At 55.7% G+C, this 17,858-nt stretch overlaps 2 protein-coding genes across 3 annotated transcripts in view; both read left to right on the plus strand.

The window, feature by feature from the left end:
* Positions 1-17,858, plus strand: part of SYNE3 (spectrin repeat containing nuclear envelope family member 3) — a 978,380-nt gene that overhangs the window by 908,187 nt on the left and 52,335 nt on the right. The gene's annotated exons all lie outside the window — the stretch shown is intronic.
* Positions 5,309-15,916, plus strand: LOC309866508 (alpha-1-antitrypsin-like). Of its 2 annotated transcripts, none has more exons than XM_082734253.1 (5): positions 5,309-5,550; positions 11,128-11,786; positions 13,226-13,496; positions 14,663-14,810; positions 15,668-15,916. In XM_082734253.1, the coding sequence occupies exons 2-5, from the start codon at positions 11,132-11,134 to the stop codon at positions 15,854-15,856; spliced, it is 1,263 nt and encodes a 420-aa protein (XP_082590379.1). In that variant the 5' UTR covers positions 5,309-5,550; positions 11,128-11,131; the 3' UTR covers positions 15,857-15,916. The 2 variants fall into 2 exon arrangements, with proteins under 2 accessions (XP_082590379.1, XP_082590378.1); XM_082734252.1 differs by having other exon boundaries at positions 5,313-7,224.

A 17,858-nucleotide genomic window follows, 5' to 3' on the forward strand; every position in this document is an offset into this window, starting at 1 on the left:
CCTGGCAAGATGCCTTAACCACATGATAGAAGAAACACTCACTCCTCTCTGTTTGTTAAAGATTTTATTTATTTATTTGAGAGACAGAGAATGAACAGTGGAGAGGGGCAGAGGGAAAGAGAGAAAAGAGAGAGAGAAGCAGACTCCCCATTGAGCAGGGAACCTGACGAGGGACTCCATCCCAGGACTCTGGGATCATGACTGGAGCCAAAGGCAGACGATTAACCAACTGAGCCACCAAAGCACCAAAACACCCCATTTCTTCTTCTTCGTTCGTTTGACCTCAGTTCATCCAGCAGCCTTGAGCCCCCACTTTGCGCTCAGCAGAGTCGGAGTCGGAAAACAGGCTGCCCCCCCACTCAGGTAACCACACTCCGGTGTCTGAGCTGAGCCCTTGTCCTGCAGTCACACAGCCTGGTTCCAATCTCCCCTCCACCTCTTGCCAGCTCTGGGACCTAGAGCTGGCAGGCTTGACTTCTATTAGCCTCAGTTTTCTTGTCTGTAAAATGGGGATAACAAAAGTACCCACGTCACAGGCCTGTCGTGAGGATGAACAAAATTAATCTCTCTGAAATGCTTGGAACAGTTTCTGGAATGTTCTAGGTGCTTAATAATTGCCGGCTCTCACGACATGTGTTACTACATGTGCTCTGGAAGCAGTAAGGAAGGAGGTGTCCCCAGCGTGGGGGGGGGGGGCAGGAAGTCTCCTCAGTGACTTAGTCCTGGCCCCAGATGTGCAGGGACACACTGAGTCGGCCACCCTTTCCTCAAAAGCCAGCAGCCTCAGAGGCACAGCCCTATAGGGGGACCACAGGCTGGCATGATCTGTGGTGTCAGGCAGGGATCAGGAAATTTGTTCTGGAAAAAACAGATTGTCCATAGGCCTAGTTTTAGGATTTGTAGGCCGCAAAGTTTCTGTCACCACGATCTGCTGTGGCTACTGCCCCAGGAAAGCAGCCCTGGAGGGTAAACCAACAGCGTGATGGTGTTCTGATTAAATGAAATCTGAATTTCACATATTTTCCTGCATTACAAACCTCCTCCACATGCCACCCCGACCTCTGCTCCTGCGGTCACAGCCCCTTCTCTCACTCTGACCCACCTGCCCCTCATTGATAAGGACCCTCCTAATTACACTGGGCCCACACCTGGAAAATCCAGGTAAATGTCCTGTCTCAAGATCACGACCTTCTCGCATCTTGCAACCTCGCTTTCAGAGTGACACACTCACAAGTCCTGGGGATGAGGACGTGGTTGTCTCTGGAGATGCTGTTCTATCTACCGCAAAGGCAGTGACAGGAGAGTGGCTGACATGACACCCCAGGAGGTTTAAGGTGGTCGCACCTCACCATCTCCACGTGTCTACATCTGCAGGCCCGAGAGCGCTGAAGACAGGTGAAGGGGGTATAGCAAGAGAGGAGCTGGAGACAAAGAGTTGACCGGATGTCTTAGACCCAATGGCAAGTCCACGGGATGGCCGTGGGTCATATGAGGGGCGGGAGGGGGGAAGAGAAGGCCGCTGGAGCTAAGATAGACGGGAAGCAAGTGGCTGTGGGCTTGGAAGGCCATCCGCAGCCATGCAGAATGGACCAGGCGGGCCCTTGTTGCCCTGCCCCCATGGTGCAGGAAGGGGTCCACGGGCCTGCAGATGTCAGGGATGAGGCCGGGAGAAGGTGGGCCTGGCCAGGGAGGGTAACTACCTGATTGCTGGAGGGAGAGAGTTTGGACTCAGCTGCGGGCGAGGAGAATAGCACTTTCTCCTGCCTCCCGCCCCGCCCCGGGTCAGGGATGCCGGAGAATAGCGTCCACCGGAGAGGACTTCAGGGGAAGCCGGGTCTCGGGGATGCCCAGGACTAGTACCCGGGCAAGGGAGGGGCTGCTGGGGCAGGTGATGGGGAACTGAGCCCCAGGAATGAAGTGCGACACAGGGAGAGGCAGGTATGAAAGCTGCCAAAAAGCGCAGTGTCCCGGGGTCCCACCAGCTGGCTGTGGACTTTGCCCTTAGAATCTGTGGTCCTTCCTATCACCGGGGGATAGGGAGACTATGTTTAAGGTTGGAGCAGTTGCCAGAAAGAGAAGTGAAGAGAAAGTCTGGAGATGTGGACTCCAGGAGAGCTGCTGGAAGCCCTAGAGGCAGCGCCAGTGCCTTCCTGGCGCTTACCCCCAGGGCAGCCCTCGTCTGTGGCTCCTGCCTCCTGCCTATCTTCTGAGCCCATCCCTCTTCCCCATCCCTCTGCCTTATCCTCGCTCACAGGGACATCTGAAAGGGGCTCTGTGGTGCCCAGGCTCAACCCACAGTAGGGTGCAAGTTTCTGGACAGCGGGAAGAGCACACCTTCTACGTTTGCAAACTCTGAAGGTGATCAGTACAGGAGGTTTAGTGAGTGAATACATAGATGATATATCCATTAATAGGTGGGAAGAATTAAGGAAGATGACCCCATATGATGCCAACAGATAGAGGAAGGAAGGGAGTGATGGGGCAGGGAGAAGGAGGCAGACCGGCCGCACTGTCAGCCTCGGGGGATCTCTTGGTGCCTCGGTTTCCCTGTCTGTACTAAGGGAATATTAACGCTATCTACCGCACGGGATTCAGACAGAGCCCAGGAGACAGGAAGCCCTTGGCCCTTCTGGAGTCAGTTTGGGGGTTTGTATCCCCAAACAAGAGTAGCAAAAGATTCCCTAAGACCGAGCAAACAGAAAGGCTTAAAGTCAACAGGAAAGGAGACAGCAAGGTGAATCGAACCATTTCAACCCAAGGTCAGAGTTGGGCAAGTTCAAAGATCCCTAATGCCCTTCTTATCTGAGCTACCCACGCAGGGCTCGAGTTTCTGAAAAACAAGTTCCAAAGTCCTTCGGGGTCTCCCTCGGCCCCACACAGGGATGAGTCCCGCACAGCCGGTGCTCGCCAGGGTTCCCGGGAGAACCCCTGCCACACCTGCTCCCTTCCTCCCGCAGGGGAGACAGAGAAGATGACAAGGGAACTGAAATGGGCGGTCATCGCTCGAACACGTGTATGCGTGCTGAAGGTTGGCACGCATCACTAACAAAAGAAAAGAGATAACTTCCAGAGTCTAGTGGTATGTCTTTTAAGAGGGTCTAGTTACTTTAGGATGGTGACTCCCTCGTTAAATGAGGACAAGCTGAGTCTCCTAAACGCTGAAGGGCCATCACGACCATAATGGCCCATAAATTCAATGAAGTTAAAATGAAGTGTAGAAAATGTTAGTTATAATACAAATAATGGTTTTATTGATTCTAACACATAGGGGATAAAGCTACAGAGTCGGGCTTTATTCCTTCTATCCCTTACAGTGCATAGATCTGCCTTCTTTTCCTCCCAATAAGGAGGAAGAGTGAAAACAAGAAGCTGTGGGTAAGACAAACACTTCCAGTAAAACTAAGACCGGAACCACACACAGGGGTGTCGCAAGATGGATGATTTGCAAGATGCCAACAGGACGCAAATTCACAGCCGATTTAATTCACGTCCTGGGAGGGAAAGCTGAGAGCATCCAACTAACCTCTGAACATGAACAGACTCTGGCAAGGCAGATGCAGGTGTCAGTTATGCCCACAGAGCAGGCCCGGGGTAGAACACCCCACAGGCATCCCCTCATTCGAGGCTCACAACGACTACATGGGAAAAAAATTCTCATTATCCCCATTTCCCAGATGAAATGGGGATCAGCCAGGCTCTGAGATCAGCCCCGCAAGTCGACGGGGCTCTGAGATCAGCCCCGCAAGTCGACGGGGCTCCAACCACCCGACACCCAACTCGGTGCTCTGCTCCCCACCCTTGGCCTCCAGGAAGCAAAATGAGCTCAGAGCCCAGGAGAAGGGACTGGAGCCTTTTGGGATCAGCAGAAGCTTGAATGCAAAGAGGCCTGCCTGGACAAGGAGCGCTGTTTCCATGTCCTTCTCCTACTCAGATCCTAGGGACGCATCTAAATGGGCTCCCAGGCCCGGGTCCCATCCACAAAGATCCCATGGTAGACATCGACCTAGGGCCCACCTGGGCTGAGCTGCCCTCAGTCTTACATGAAATCATCTCATGCTTTGTTGACAGTCCTGATACAAGCAATAGATCTCATCTTGCCAAAGCGATAGATCGCATCTTGCCTCTTACAGATGAGGGGACAGAGGCACAGGGAGGGTCCACGATGAAGTTCTCTTGAAGGACAGGGTAGAGTTCAGACTTGACTCGGATGTTTGGCTCCTGAGCCCAGGCCTTAACCACTGCCCCACACGGAAGGAGGGAGCCAGTGTCTGGAGGGGAGGGACCCCGTAGTGAGCAAGGGGGGACCCAAGGGGGAGCCTACTGTGAGAGACCGGTGCACCTTTGTGTTACGTGGGACAGTCCTGGTCCCCACACTCACCAGGGAGCTCTTCTGGTGACTGGCTGCCCCTCCTGACCTGAGCCACCAGCCTGGCTAACCAACTGAGCCACCCAGGTGCCCCCTTTTTGTGTGTGTGTGTGTGTGTGTGTGTGTGTGTGTGTGTGTGTGTGCAGAATGAGAACTCTTGGCCCAGGGCCCCTCGCACACCCTCCCCCTCACTCCCTTACCACCAAAGACCCCAGAGCTCAGCTCTCAGACTTCTCTCCAGCCCACTCCCACCCCTAGGCTGGGCCCCGAGTCTGGGAAGGTGTCCCCAGAAGCTTCTTATTTAAACCAGTCCACAGGATGTTCCTAGGACGCACTCACTCCCTGGGAGCCAGGCTACCACCGATAGATCCAGAAGTGAGCACGTGGGCAAGGCATTCCCCAGCACGGCTCTTGGTTCATGGAACACTGTTGCAGAGATTGGTCACTGGGTGCCCCTCCCCCACTCCCAACCAGGATTCCATCCTTGCTCTGTTGCTCATATCCTCCCATCCCGTTCCTAGATCGTTTGTCCAGAGTAGCTCCTCTGCAGCAGGAAATCCCGGGGGCTTGGGGACCCCAGAGCGCAAGGATGGGGAGATGAGGAAGGGCTGAGCATGGAACCTTGGACTCAGACGGGACAGGGCCCCAGAGCCCTTCTGTACCCAGCCCAAAGTCCGCAATACACACATCCCCCATACACAAGACCCTTCTCAGCCTCTGTGGGGCTCCTGCTGGGCATTGTGCAGGTGACTCAGTCCTTCCCTCTACGGCTGCTCCTGGAAAGCTGCCAAGATACCATGCCAGGCCCTAGGCTAGGACAGTGACACCTGCTCTCTCCATGAACCCCCTGAGCTCAGGGCGACCCTCCCTCTTATAGAAGTTCAGAGGGACTGGGTGACTTGTCAGGGTCACATAGGCTGGACACAGCTAGAAGAGCAGGTGACAAGGGCTGCCTGGGTCAGGGAGGGCCAGCTGCACCCTCTAGCTACCCACGGCTTTGTGCAAGGAGGCTTCCTGTCCTGTTCCCCGCCCCTCCCGGACGTGCTGCCTCTGACACTCAGAGCTTCCTTCCAAGGCTGGCAGCGTGCGCTGCTCAGGGTGCATACAGAATCCCAGAGGAGGAGGAGGAGGAGGAGGAGGCTGCCGCCGGAGGTGTGGAGGCCACCGCAGCTCAAGGATTGGAGGTAGAGGGGGTGTAGGGCAGAGCCTTCCCACAAGCCCTGAGGCCACTGGGCTGTGGGAAACAAGCTTGGCAACAGCGTGCAAGATGGGGCACTCGGCACGGCCCACCCCCTGTGGGAAGTGGGAGGGGCAGCTGGGTTTGGAGGGAGGCATTGTACAGACGGAGAAACTGAGGCATGGGACGAGGAAGAGGTGCCCAGGAGGTATGGAGGTCAGGCCTCACCCCAGTCCACTAGCTCTCTGAGCTGTGAGAGGATGGAGAGCCCCAGTGAGGAGAAGCCCATCCAGCCGGCTGAGGGGAAAGAGCCTGGGGCACATTCGGGGAAGCTCCCCCCAAACCGTGACACCAGGGAGACCCACCGGCACATGTAGGACCACTTCATAAGGGGCTCGCCGTGCACACCCAGCCCCGGGCTCTGAGCTAACCCAGAACGGCCGCATTGAATCCTCACGACAGCCCACCAAGGTGGGTACCATTTCAAACCTCATTTTACAGGTGGAGAAACTGAGGCACGGGCAGGTAAAACAGCTTGTCTGAGATCTCATAGTCAGCGAATAGGGGAGCTAGTTTCTCACATCTGAAACTATGTAGCAGAGGAAGCTACAGGCTGTTCACTGGGCACAGTCCCTCGTTTGGGACCGGGGGATGAGAGAAGGGACACAAATGCACGCAGCTGCTCCATCAAATGTCCGTGGAGCGCCTGCTTGTGCGGGGCGGCTGTCCGAGCACACCGAGAGGGATGCGGTCCGCCTTAGGCTTTTAAAGAGACTGCAGTCAAAGGAGGCCCAGTCACTCTCAACCCTGCACCAGCACCTTCCCCACCGCCAGCCCCTTGGGGGTCTGTAGCAGCCCCAGAACAGGGCCATGTTCCCAGGAAAATTCAAGCCCTGTGTGGCTTGCACTCCTCTGCTGGGAGCCACACCCCATGGAAACAGAAACAGGCTGAGGCTGGCGAAGAATTCAGTCTTGTCCCGCCCAGAGAAGCCCAGAGAGCCGGGCTGAGCAGACCCAGATGAAAAGCCCCCTGTGTGCCAGGCCCTTGACAGAAGTTATTGTGCACATCCCTGACCATGCTAGCCCAAGGCCGCTGTGTCAGCAGCAGTCATGGTCCCCGTTCCTCCTCGGGAAAATCAACAGAGCTCGTGTCCAGGGTTAGCCTGGCCTCTCCACTCAGGACCTCGGTTTCCTGCCCTAACAAAGGTGGTGCTTTTCGCTTCCCCGCCCCTCCCAAGGCCGCAGATCATCTCCCGCAGGAGGCATCTCAAGGTGGCTGGGTGAATGGTAGCTCTCGCTGGGTCAGCCACTGAGAATTCCCCAGTGGGAGGGGAGGCCACCAGAGGAATGCTATCCCCAAGAGTGCCTGAGTCATACCACCTCTCCGTGAATGCAGGACGCCACGCTTTATGGGCCGGGTACAATGACTCCCTTTGGGAGACGGGATGGAGGGCCCTGGGCTGCCCGGGCAGGGGCGCAGACCGGTGGGTGTGGGTGGACAGCTCAGAGGTGGCCTCTGGACTTAGTCCCTGTTTGCTCCTCCGATAACTGGGGTGACCTTAGTTAATATTCACCAACAACCTCCCCCATCATCCCTGTGGGTCCACGGCTTAAATAGGAACCAGAGACAAGGCTCTGTCTCCTCAGCCTTGGTCACCGGCCGCGGCCTGGGACAGGAACTGTAAGTATGCCTTCCCACCGGAGAGAGCCTCCTGAAAGCCTCCCATGCTGCCAGGCAGGTCCCGGGGACACAGGGAGGATGGAACAGGCTGTGGCTGGACCCCTTGTTGTCATGGTAACCGTGACCCCGGAGGTCCTTTCCGCTCCCAAGCCTGCTCTAGGGCCTCCCTAGTACCTACTGGTGAATACGCTGGCCCTCAGTGAGCCGTGGGGAAGTGGGCACCCCAGGAAGGAGCATGTTCCTGCCGGCACAGCTCCGGTGTCCCTCCTGTTGGTTGTCTCCTGCTGGCCTCACCACCTTCCCTGTACTTCCCCTGCCACGGGTGGGAAAGGTAAGGCCCAGAGAGGGACAGTGGGGAGCCCAGGCAGGACCAGAGCCCAGAGCTCCAGCCACACATCGGGCCTCTGTCCTCTGCAGAGACACCCAGAACAGAACCATGATGGGCCCCCCCTGTGCTCAGTGGGTCTCTGGGCGCCCTCATGCACAATGGAAGATGGGAGACCCTGGAGACGGGGCCCAGGTTCAGGGCTTCAGCGGCGCTCCTGAGCCCTTGATCTAGCCAGCCGGTTGCAGTCAGCCATTTGAGCCTTAGAGCAACCTTCTGAGGTGGTTACTGAGATTATGCCCATTTTAAGGAAATCAGGAACAGAGAAGCTCATAACTTGCTCTAAATTGCACACTACCCAGGATTCCAACTGGGGTCACCTGGCCCGAGATCTCACCCTCCCTAACCTCTTCCTCCCACCAACATCATTCTCTTGGTTCTTAGGAGCCAGCTGGGGAATGGGAGAAACACAACTGGGCTGGCCTTGAGGCCTCTTTGATGCTGGGTGACCTTGGACTACTGTTCAACCTCTCTGTCCTCTTGGGCCCCGGCCCCAGCCTTGATCTCTGCAGCATGGGAAGCAGATAATTTTTCTGTCATCAGTTCTTGGAAATGGGGGCTACAAAGATGACCAAGGCCAAGGCCACCAGGCTCCCACGTGGCACTCGGAAATATCCATATATTGGTAACAGCTAAGTCTCCCTGACAGCTGACTGTGTGTCAAGCATTTCTTGGCACTTTGCACATATTTAATTTGCACAATAGCTCTGTGAGGAAGTGCACCCTTGTCCTCTCCAGGAATGGAGATTCGGAGAGGTTAATTAACCTGTCCAAGGTCACACAGCTGCTGTGGAATTCTGGCCTCAGAGCCACTGGCCTGAGCCAATGGACAAGTGACCCTGTCCCTCTTCACCTAGCCCGACCACTTCAAGCATTTTCTATTTCAAGGTCTCTGGCTTTAGCTTTGTAAACAGAGAAGGATGGAATGCCGAGTTATGGGATCCAGATTGCCTGGCATTAAACCCCAGATTCACAGGCATCCAGGTCTGTGGTTTTCAGTATGTTGCTCAACCTCCAGAGGCCTCAATTTCTCCATCTATAAAATGGGGCTGATAATTATTCCCGCTCCACAGGGTAAGCGTTGAGGGGACATTAGCTGAGACAGTGTGCATGAAACACCTGCTGTTTATGGGGGTGACAACCAGGACAGCGATGGCGACGCTGGTGTTTTCTTGGCGTGGGGTTCAGCAGCAGCTAGGAGGCAATACATAAATACTCGGAGAATTGAATTGAAAATTCTCCAGACTCTCTGGTCCTGGGCAATGTGGCAACCAGCCAGGAAGAAATCTGCTGGTTTTTACATGTGTACCCCACCTGTGCGCAGGTAGGGGGAGAGCTTCCACACCCAACAGGTGCCTGCCCACCTACCCTCACATCTGCCCAGAGAAGGATTCTTTTCTCCAAGACAAGAAGCCAAGGTTCAGAGGAATGAAGTCATGTCGCCAAGGCTGCTGGCCCAAACATGTCCCGGCTCGGTCATGCGTGGACTTATTCAGTGACAGGCTTAGGTCGTTGATGGCCCAGTGGCTCTCCCAGACCCTGCTGGGTCACCCCTGATCATTCATTTTATGCTCGTGGGTGGATGTAGAATTTGACCAGGTAAGGGGATGGCTCACTTCCTGTCTGCCCACCAAGTGTGAGCGTCCGTCAAGGTCCGGTTCTGGCATTCACCATCTGAGACCAGAGGACACAGCTATCTCAGTCTGCAGGTCAGTTGGCAGGAAAACTAAGACTCAATCCAGCATTTCTTGGCACTTTGCACATATTTAATTTGCACAATAGCTCTGTGAGGAAGTGCACCCTCTGGGCCTCAGACCTTTTACTATAAAAAGAAGCAGCCAGAATCAGTGATGCTATACCTGGTAGATGGGCTCACCACAGCTGTGGCCCCTTCCCAGCCAGCCCAGACCAGCAATCCCTGGAGGGAGAGGGCAGCCATCTACTCCCTACCCCCACAACGGGAGTCTCAGTCCATTTTCTTCCACCAAACCCAAATAGCTTCTAACTGAGAATCCAACAGTAGTATAGGGGTATAGGGGAATAGTATAGTATAGTAGTATAGGGGGATAGTAGTATAGTAGTATAGGGGAAACTCATTTAGGTCTTCCCCCACCGCGGCTTTGACAGCTGGGGACTTGCCTGCCCAAGGCCAAGGGGATGGTAGCGGTGCCATCAGGGCTGGAAGCCACAGCCCCTGAGACCCTTTGGCATATTTGGTGTCCCCACCCTGCAGAGGCCCAAATCCCTCATGATCTCTGAGCCCCACAAAGATGAGGGGTTTCTGCAAACCATGAAAGTCCACGCCAAACCCAAGCAGGGAAGCAAAGAGGAGCCGAGGGCGTGGACCTCTGCAGAGCCGGTGCGACCACCAGCAGCTCTGTTTCCGCTGTAGTTTAAGAAAAATAAAAACACGTATTGCGTAATGTGCGGTCCGTCCGGTCTGGATGCTTTAGAGGCACGAAGGCCAGAAAAAGGGCAGTGAAGAGAAAGCAACGCTGGGCTTCATTTTGTTGTTTGATTCAAAAAGAAACTCTTTGGGGGTACAGGGTGTGGCCTTTGATAGAAGGGCATGGAGAAAGCAGAAGTTTAGGGGCCCTGATGTTGGAAGGAATGTGTGAGGCTCCTATACCCCACCCCACACACAACCACACAACCCCCAACTTACTGGAGAAGTCACTACCCACTGCCCACATCATGGGCGAGCCCAGAGCTAGGACACAGGTGGTGACAAGGACGAGCAGGTAAGTTGACTGCAGGAACCTCAGTGCATTCATGCAGCTGAGGCCACAAATGTGTGCAGGGCTGCCCTTCAGCTCAGGCAGAAGCTCTGGGGGCTGAGACTCACCATGAGGGGTGAATGGGAACAGCCCTTCAGCTCCATGGGTTCTGGCTGTGTGGGCAGAATCTTACCCTCTCTGGGCAGCAGCCTCATGTCCGTTACATGAAAAGACTCAGTGGAAATGTTCCCATTCCACATCCAGTCGTACATGAACCTGATCTGGCCTGATTCCTGGGTAGTTGTGCACAAGTCTCTTGTGCTCATTGTGCCTCAGTTTCCCCTTATGTAAGACAGAAGCTGTGACACCTGCACACAGGGCCACTGCAGGGGATAGGGCAGCCATCAAGAGCGTGGACTCCCACCCAGATGGCCCGGGTCTGTGATTCTTACTACTTTCCTGCTCTGTGGCCTTGGGGCAGATGACTTCAACTTCTCTGGTCTTCGGTCTCCTCCTCTGTGAATGGACAATGGTCCTGTGCCCTAGGTCATAAGTCATTGCAAGAGGACAATAAGATGAGACAACAAAGTGCACAGAATGGGGCTCGGCACACGGTGAGCCATGTAAAGTCTTAATTACCGTTCTGTCTTTCCGTGATGAGCATGTAGGAGAGTGTTCGGCTGGGGCCAGCACATAGTAGATGTTTAGTAAACTGGATGTTCCACCTGGGGTCAATCAGCGGCCGGGGAACTCGCCATGTGACCTGACTAAGGTGTGGTGCACCCCCTCTTTGTCTTGCAGGACGATGGCATCCTCTGTTCCCTGGGGCCTCCTGCTGCTGGCGGGGCTGTGCTGCCTGGCCCCCCGCTCCCTGGCCTCGAGTCCCCTGGGAGCCGCTGTCCAGGACACAGGTGCACCCCACCATGACCATGAGCACCATGAGGAGCCAGCCTGCCACAAGATTGCCCCGAACCTGGCCGACTTCGCCTTCAGCATGTACCGCCAGGTGGCGCATGGGTCCAACACCACCAACATCTTCTTCTCCCCCGTGAGCATCGCGACCGCCTTTGCGTTGCTTTCTCTGGGGGCCAAGGGTGACACTCACTCGGAGATCATGAAGGGCCTTAGGTTCAACCTCACTGAGAGAGCCGAGGGTGAGGTCCACCAAGGCTTCCAGCAACTTCTCCGCACCCTCAACCACCCAGACAACCAACTGCAGCTGACCACTGGCAATGGTCTCTTCATCGCTGAGGGCATGAAGCTACTGGATAAGTTTTTGGAGGATGTCAAGAACCTGTACCACTCAGAAGCCTTCTCCACCAATTTCGGGGACACCGAAGCAGCCAAGAAACAGATCAACGATTATGTTGAGAAGGGAACCCAAGGGAAAATTGTGGATTTGGTCAAAGACCTTGACAAAGACACAGCTTTCGCTCTGGTGAACTACATTTTCTTTAAAGGTAAGGTTGCCAACACCAGCCTGAGCTTGTTCCCATAAAAACATCCAAAAATATTCTCTAACACGCCATTGTTAAACTTTCCATAGCCATCCAGGATGCATAGGGTGGTGTGTCTCCACATGCATTAATTGGTTTCCCAATTAACCACTGTCATACATTCCATGATCAACTGAGATCAGATGATGATGGGTGGGACAGTCACATCACCATCTTCTCTGCGGGACTTCTCAGAGCCTTTGATGTGCTAGTGTGCCTTGTCAGCCCCCACCAGGGAGTTAACTAAAAACAGGCGGTTTTAGCAGAGTGTATGAAGGGAATGGGTTTTCTTGGAACACAACTTCTGACAACTGCACTGCAGTTGTTGTGTCAGAAAGAGGGAAAGCTTTGACGTCAGAAACACCAGAGTTGGAATCCTTCCCCTACCGATTGTTAGCTCTTTGATGGGCGGCAAGCCATCCTACCACTTTGAGGTCTTCCCTCTGTCATGGGGACATACTAATACCCTTGTTGTCAGGTTTCCGTGAGGATAGAACAAGTTACAAAGAAACCAGGGCCGCACGCTCACACAGCAAGTGCTCGACTGAGCTTGAATCTCAGCCTGGCCTCCTCCCTGAGCAGTGGCAACGTGGGGGCCCTGTGGACCACAGGGGTGCTCTAAGGCAGCGGAACAGCCCGTGGAGATGGCCTGGAGGGAGTGGGGGTAAAGAGCAAGGCCAGAAAGCCTTCCTTCACTGTGCCGGCGACTCCTCGCTCGGGGGGCAACAGACCAACGGAGAGCCTGGGGCCAGAGCAGAGCATCTGAGGTCCCCGCTCTGCTGTGAGGCTTCTGGTGGGTCTGGCCTCTCTCCAGCCTCAGTCTCCATCTCTGTACAATGGGAGAGTTGGGTGCAGGCGGGGGTGCCCGGGGCACCTTCCCACTCTGACTTGCCCGGATGGGGCTGCTCTCTTGGCGTGGGGGGTGGAGGGTGGGGAGGAGCTGCCCAGGCACCTGTGTTCCACACAGTGATCCAGACACAGCCTTGGAGTCGTGGTGAGAGTGATTCCCTGAATGACAAGGACCGCCCGCTAACGAGGGGCAGGGAGACTTGGACAGGGAGGTGCTGAGTAGGGCTGATGTCAGTCGTTTTCATGTAGAACCTCCCAAGCCCCCCTCAAATTAGTAAGCATGAAATACAAGTAAAAATGCTCGCTCTGCAACGTGGCTTGGCATCCCTCGGCCTCCATCAGGTCCACGTTCTGAATCCCTCACAGGTCTCGCATTGCTCTCCCCAAAGTCCTTTCGGCAGACTTTGCTGCAGCTCCGCTTTACAGGTGGTGAAATCAAAGATCCTTCCAACAGTAGGACCCCAGCAAGGAGGCTCAGGGCCGGTCTATCCCCCCCACATGGTCCCAACCTTCTCCCACCTCTGGCTGACGCCCCCTTCCCCGCCCTTCCTCAGGCAAATGGGAGAAGCCCTTCGAGGCGGAGCACACCACAGTGGAGGACTTCCACGTGGACGAGCACACCACCGTCAAGGTGCCCATGATGAGCCGGCTGGGCATGTTCGACGTCCACCACTGCAACAAGCTGTCCAGCTGGGTCCTGCTCATGGACTACGTGGGCAACGCCACCGCCATCTTCATCCTCCCCGACCAGGGCAAAATGCACCACCTGGAGGACACGCTGACCAAGGAAGTCCTGGCTAAGTTCCTGGAAAACAGACACACCAGGTGATTCCCAAACCGAGAACGACTTGGATACCGCCATGTCGGGCCGGCCATGGGGAGGGAGGGTAGACCCACAGCCGGGGGACTGGACGACTGTGCGAGACCCGTTGTCCCGGACACAGGCTCGTGGCACTCACGCTGCACCGGCTGGGCTCCGTGAAAGGGACATGCCCATGGGGATGAGGCCACAATCCTGTGTCCTTGGGGACTCCCTCACCACGGACACTGCCCTTTCCCCGTGCCAGGACCTAGAGCAGGGGGAGCGACACCAGCACGCGCCCGGGACAACCGAGAAGGGAGACCCGGGCTTCTGGCAACACAGGCAGGGAATATGGCGTTAGAGAAGGGACAGTCTGGGGCTAAATGGAGAGGGCCTGCCTGGACGCCAGAAAAGCAGAGGCCCAGGTGGGTTTGGGTTCCTCTGTCACCAGACCCATGCGGTTTGATGAGGTCCCCACGGGGAGGTGACAGTGAGTCCGCACCCCAGATTCGTGTGTCCCTCGGGAGTCACACGATGCCAAAGCCCTCGAGGACTAGTTTGCCGGGTGCACTCCGAAATACATGTACCCGTATAAATGTGTGCGGTAGGAACATAGAAAAATAATCAAATACATTAAAATTAGAATTAAGAAGTAAAATTAACATCCAGAAGAAGACATAATAAACATGTACATATATAGAGGAATACGAAAACACAGACAAGCATAAGGTTAAAATTAAAATAAATTAATTTAAGTTTTAAGACGCCTTCTCCCCGACCTCACCCTGTGTTCCCGCACCAGAGGCTGAGGAAGGAGAACAAGCGATGGCAGACCCCAGAGACGCTCACGGGGAGCCCCAGTGCCCGTCAGCTCACACTGGCAGGCCCTTGATTCAGACCCTGGAGACGTCTCCATCAGGGGGGACCTAACCCTGCAGGGCTCCCCAGGGGAGTGTCCAGAGGGCTGCTCAGAGGAGACAGGGGGCAGCCCCTTCAAACTTGGTAGGACAAACCCATCCCTGTGACTCTATGTTCTTGGGCCCCAGGGGCTGGACAAACAAGAAATAGAATAAACCCATTCGCGCACCTCCAGTCCCCGTGTGGGAGGGAGAGGGCCGCCGAGCAGGACGAAGAGCCAGAAATGAGATACTCCACGTGTGTGAAACCCCTTTGTTTCCTGTCATACCAGGTCTGCCAATTTACGTTTGCCCAAACTGACCATTTCTGGAACCTACGATCTGAAAACCGTCCTCAGCAAAATGGGCATCACCAGGGTCTTCAGCAATGACGCTGATCTCTCGGGGATTACGGAGAAAGAGCCCCTGAAGCTGTCCAAGGTCAGTTGTCCCTGATGCCCGTGGGTCAGAAGGTGTCACAGTGTGTACGGAGCTGCAGCTCAGAGGTGGGGGAGAGACAAAGGGACACAGACGCACCTGCAGACTGAGGTCCCAGAGGAGTGTCACTGGATGCCCTGGGACTGGAACGTGGGCAGGTGATCATGGAGGGAGGGGCCTCTCGGGCTGCTGCCAAGCTAGGGACCTCCTCTGCGCTGGTGCCTCTGGGTCATCTTTGGCCAGGGCCTTCCCTTCTTTGGGCCTCGATGGACCCATATTTACCAAGACAGGCTCAGGCTCCATGATTTCAAAGGACTTCTGTCCCTTGCATCTGTGACCCAGGAACGACTGGCCGATCACGGAGTCTGGGTGAATGAGTGATTTCACCTAAAGATGCCATTTATTCAGAAAAGTGGAAAGTGACCAAAGATCCAGCCACTGCCCAATGGCTGGCTGGGAACTGAGTGCCTGGTGTGGACCGGACACAGGGAAGGCCCCCCTCAAAGTCCTGGGTCCCAGGGCGCCTGACATCTGGTACCGGAAACAAGGCAGGAGTCACGGAAGATGAATGGCTAGGAAGTCTCCTTGTTGGGGTTGTGAGTTGCTTCCCACGTAGGCTGAGAAGGTTGGTGCAGATGGAGAAGTAGGGCCCACCGGTGCAGTCAGGCAAGGCCTGGAGAAGGTGGGGAAGGCCTGCGTGTTGCCTGCAGGGAGGGAGGCTGTGGTCTAGAAGGACACCCAGGTGGAGGAGGTCTGAGTGAGCCCCTCCCTGGGCCCCATCCCCTTCCTCAGGCCTGGCTCCCAGGCTGGGGCAAGGGACGGCCCCACTCAGAACAGGCCGGTGTCCTCTCTCCCTGCAGGGGGTGCATAAGGCTGTGCTGACCATTGACGAGAAAGGGACAGAAGCTACCGGGACCACGTTTATGGAAGCCATCCCCATGTCGATGCCCCCAAGTGTCGACTTCAACAGCCCCTTCCTCATCATCATCTACGACAGAAACACCAAGAGTCCCCTCTTCGTGGGAAAGGTGGTGAACCCCACCCAGTAGTAACTCCCTTTGAGGTCCAACTCCCTCCCCCAATGACATTAAAGCGTGACCCTGCCTTGGCTCGAGTGTGACGTGTGACTCCTGCAGCCCCTCATCATTCCCAGGTCTCCCTCTCTGTCCCCGGGAAGCGGGCGGAAGGGCCGTCGCGGCGTCTCTCCTGTAGGCCCTGTGATGCCCTGCAGTGGGCTTTCACACCGTCCAGGAGCCGTGCGAGGCTAGGAGGAAGTGCTGCCCGCGACGCTCCCTTTGGTGGCTCTTCCCCAGTCACTGGGGAAAAGCTCTGGGGTCTCACAGTCTTATCTGGGAATCCCCAAGAGGGGCTCGCAAGGGCGCAGAGACCAGCCCACCACCCCCACCTCCGCCAAGCATCCACCTCTCGCTAAGCCCCCCAGCCCTGCTGGTGCTTGCAGCGCCCCCCGTGAGGGCCCCACCCCCGGCAGGGCTGCCGGCACAGGCCACGAGCCTGTCCCCTGCCCCTGTGGCTCCCAGAGCCTCCAGCTCCCGTGGGGACTCGGAACCGCCACATCTGCAACCACAGAGAGAGACTACTCGGTCTGCTTTCCATCCCATCTTGTCACCTGCGCCTGGCTTGGGCTCCTACCACGCAAAGGTCTTTCCTGCAAAAAGCTACGGTCGATTTTGCCTAGAAAATTTTCGATGGCTTTAGGCCAAGAACACATACTCCTGTCCCTGTCCTTCCTTCTCTGCCCCAGGACCCTCAAACCCACGACCCCTAGAAGCAGGCGGGCCCTCCACCTCCTCTTCTCGCCAGGCGGGTCTATGTCACCTGCTCAGACTCATCCAGCTTGTCACAACCCCAAGACACGTACCCTGTGTCCTCTTCTACGCAATCATGGGGCCACGTTGTGGCTCTGGAAAGTCATTCTGATGATTCCTTGGTCACAGGAGAAGAAGCAGGCCATCAACCCCACTCACCCTCCCTGCCTTCCCTTGGCTAAGCTCTGATGGGGGACACTGTTCATCTGGCCTTGTTCCTGCCCCACGGAGCTCCCTGGGGTCTTCAGAGGGAACCACAACTGCTTTATCACAGCTGCGGCCACTCCAGAGCAGCCCTTTCACTAAGGGCCATGGGGCTCTGTCTCCAGAGCCCCACAGAAGGACAATGACACTCAGGAAGTCCTGCCAGACCCCCAGGCTGAGGGAGCCAGCTCCCAGACTCACAGGAACATGCTTGTCTGTAGGAAAGACTGTCCCATCCTCTAAGAACCTAGTGATGCCCGCCTAAGGCTCTCGCGGAGGCTGAGCGTGCATCTACACACCTGGGTTGAGTCATATGAAATTTACACCTCTCAAGGCCAAATGTCCACATGTGTACAATTCCGTGTAATTCAATATAATGAATCCAGCTGTCTCCCAGAGAAGTCTGCTGTCATCCCGATATCCCTCTGCCTGGACACTTCTAATCTCCACAAATTCCATTAATGATACAACCAGAGTCAAACACCCATGACAATGCGAGAGTGGGAACAAGTCCAAACTTTGCAGCGTCGCAGGTGTGTGACTTTGGCACAGTCACCAAACCTCTCTGGGCCTCAGCATCTTCATCACGGTTATAACACCGACTTTGAGTTGTTGTACACTTCAAAGCAGGTCCTCAAAACAGCCTTTGAAGGAAAGCAGAGCTGGGTGCCCAGGTAAGGGACGACATCTGTGACCTTCATGAGCTCCTTTGTAATCCTGGCACCCCACGAGGGGCAACGCCAGCATCGTTCCATGTACTCCTCAGAGCAGCACTGCAGAGCAGTGAGTGGAGCTGCTCTGCTCTCATGTGCCCATTCTCCAGATGAAGAAACAGAGGCTCAGAAAGGCTGCTGGTCTTGCTCAAGGTCATGGAGCTAATAAGTGGCAGAGCTGGCTCCAGAAGCCCTACTTGTTCCGGTGAACCTGAGCATACCCTCCATGCTCCCCCCACAACACACACTCATAAGCCCAATTCCTACCAGAAGCACAAACAAATGCTGGGGCACACAGCCACGTGCTG

This window comes from Mustela nivalis (assembly GCF_964662115.1).
Source record: "Mustela nivalis genome assembly, chromosome: 6".
NCBI classification, from domain to species: Eukaryota; Metazoa; Chordata; class Mammalia; order Carnivora; family Mustelidae; genus Mustela; species Mustela nivalis.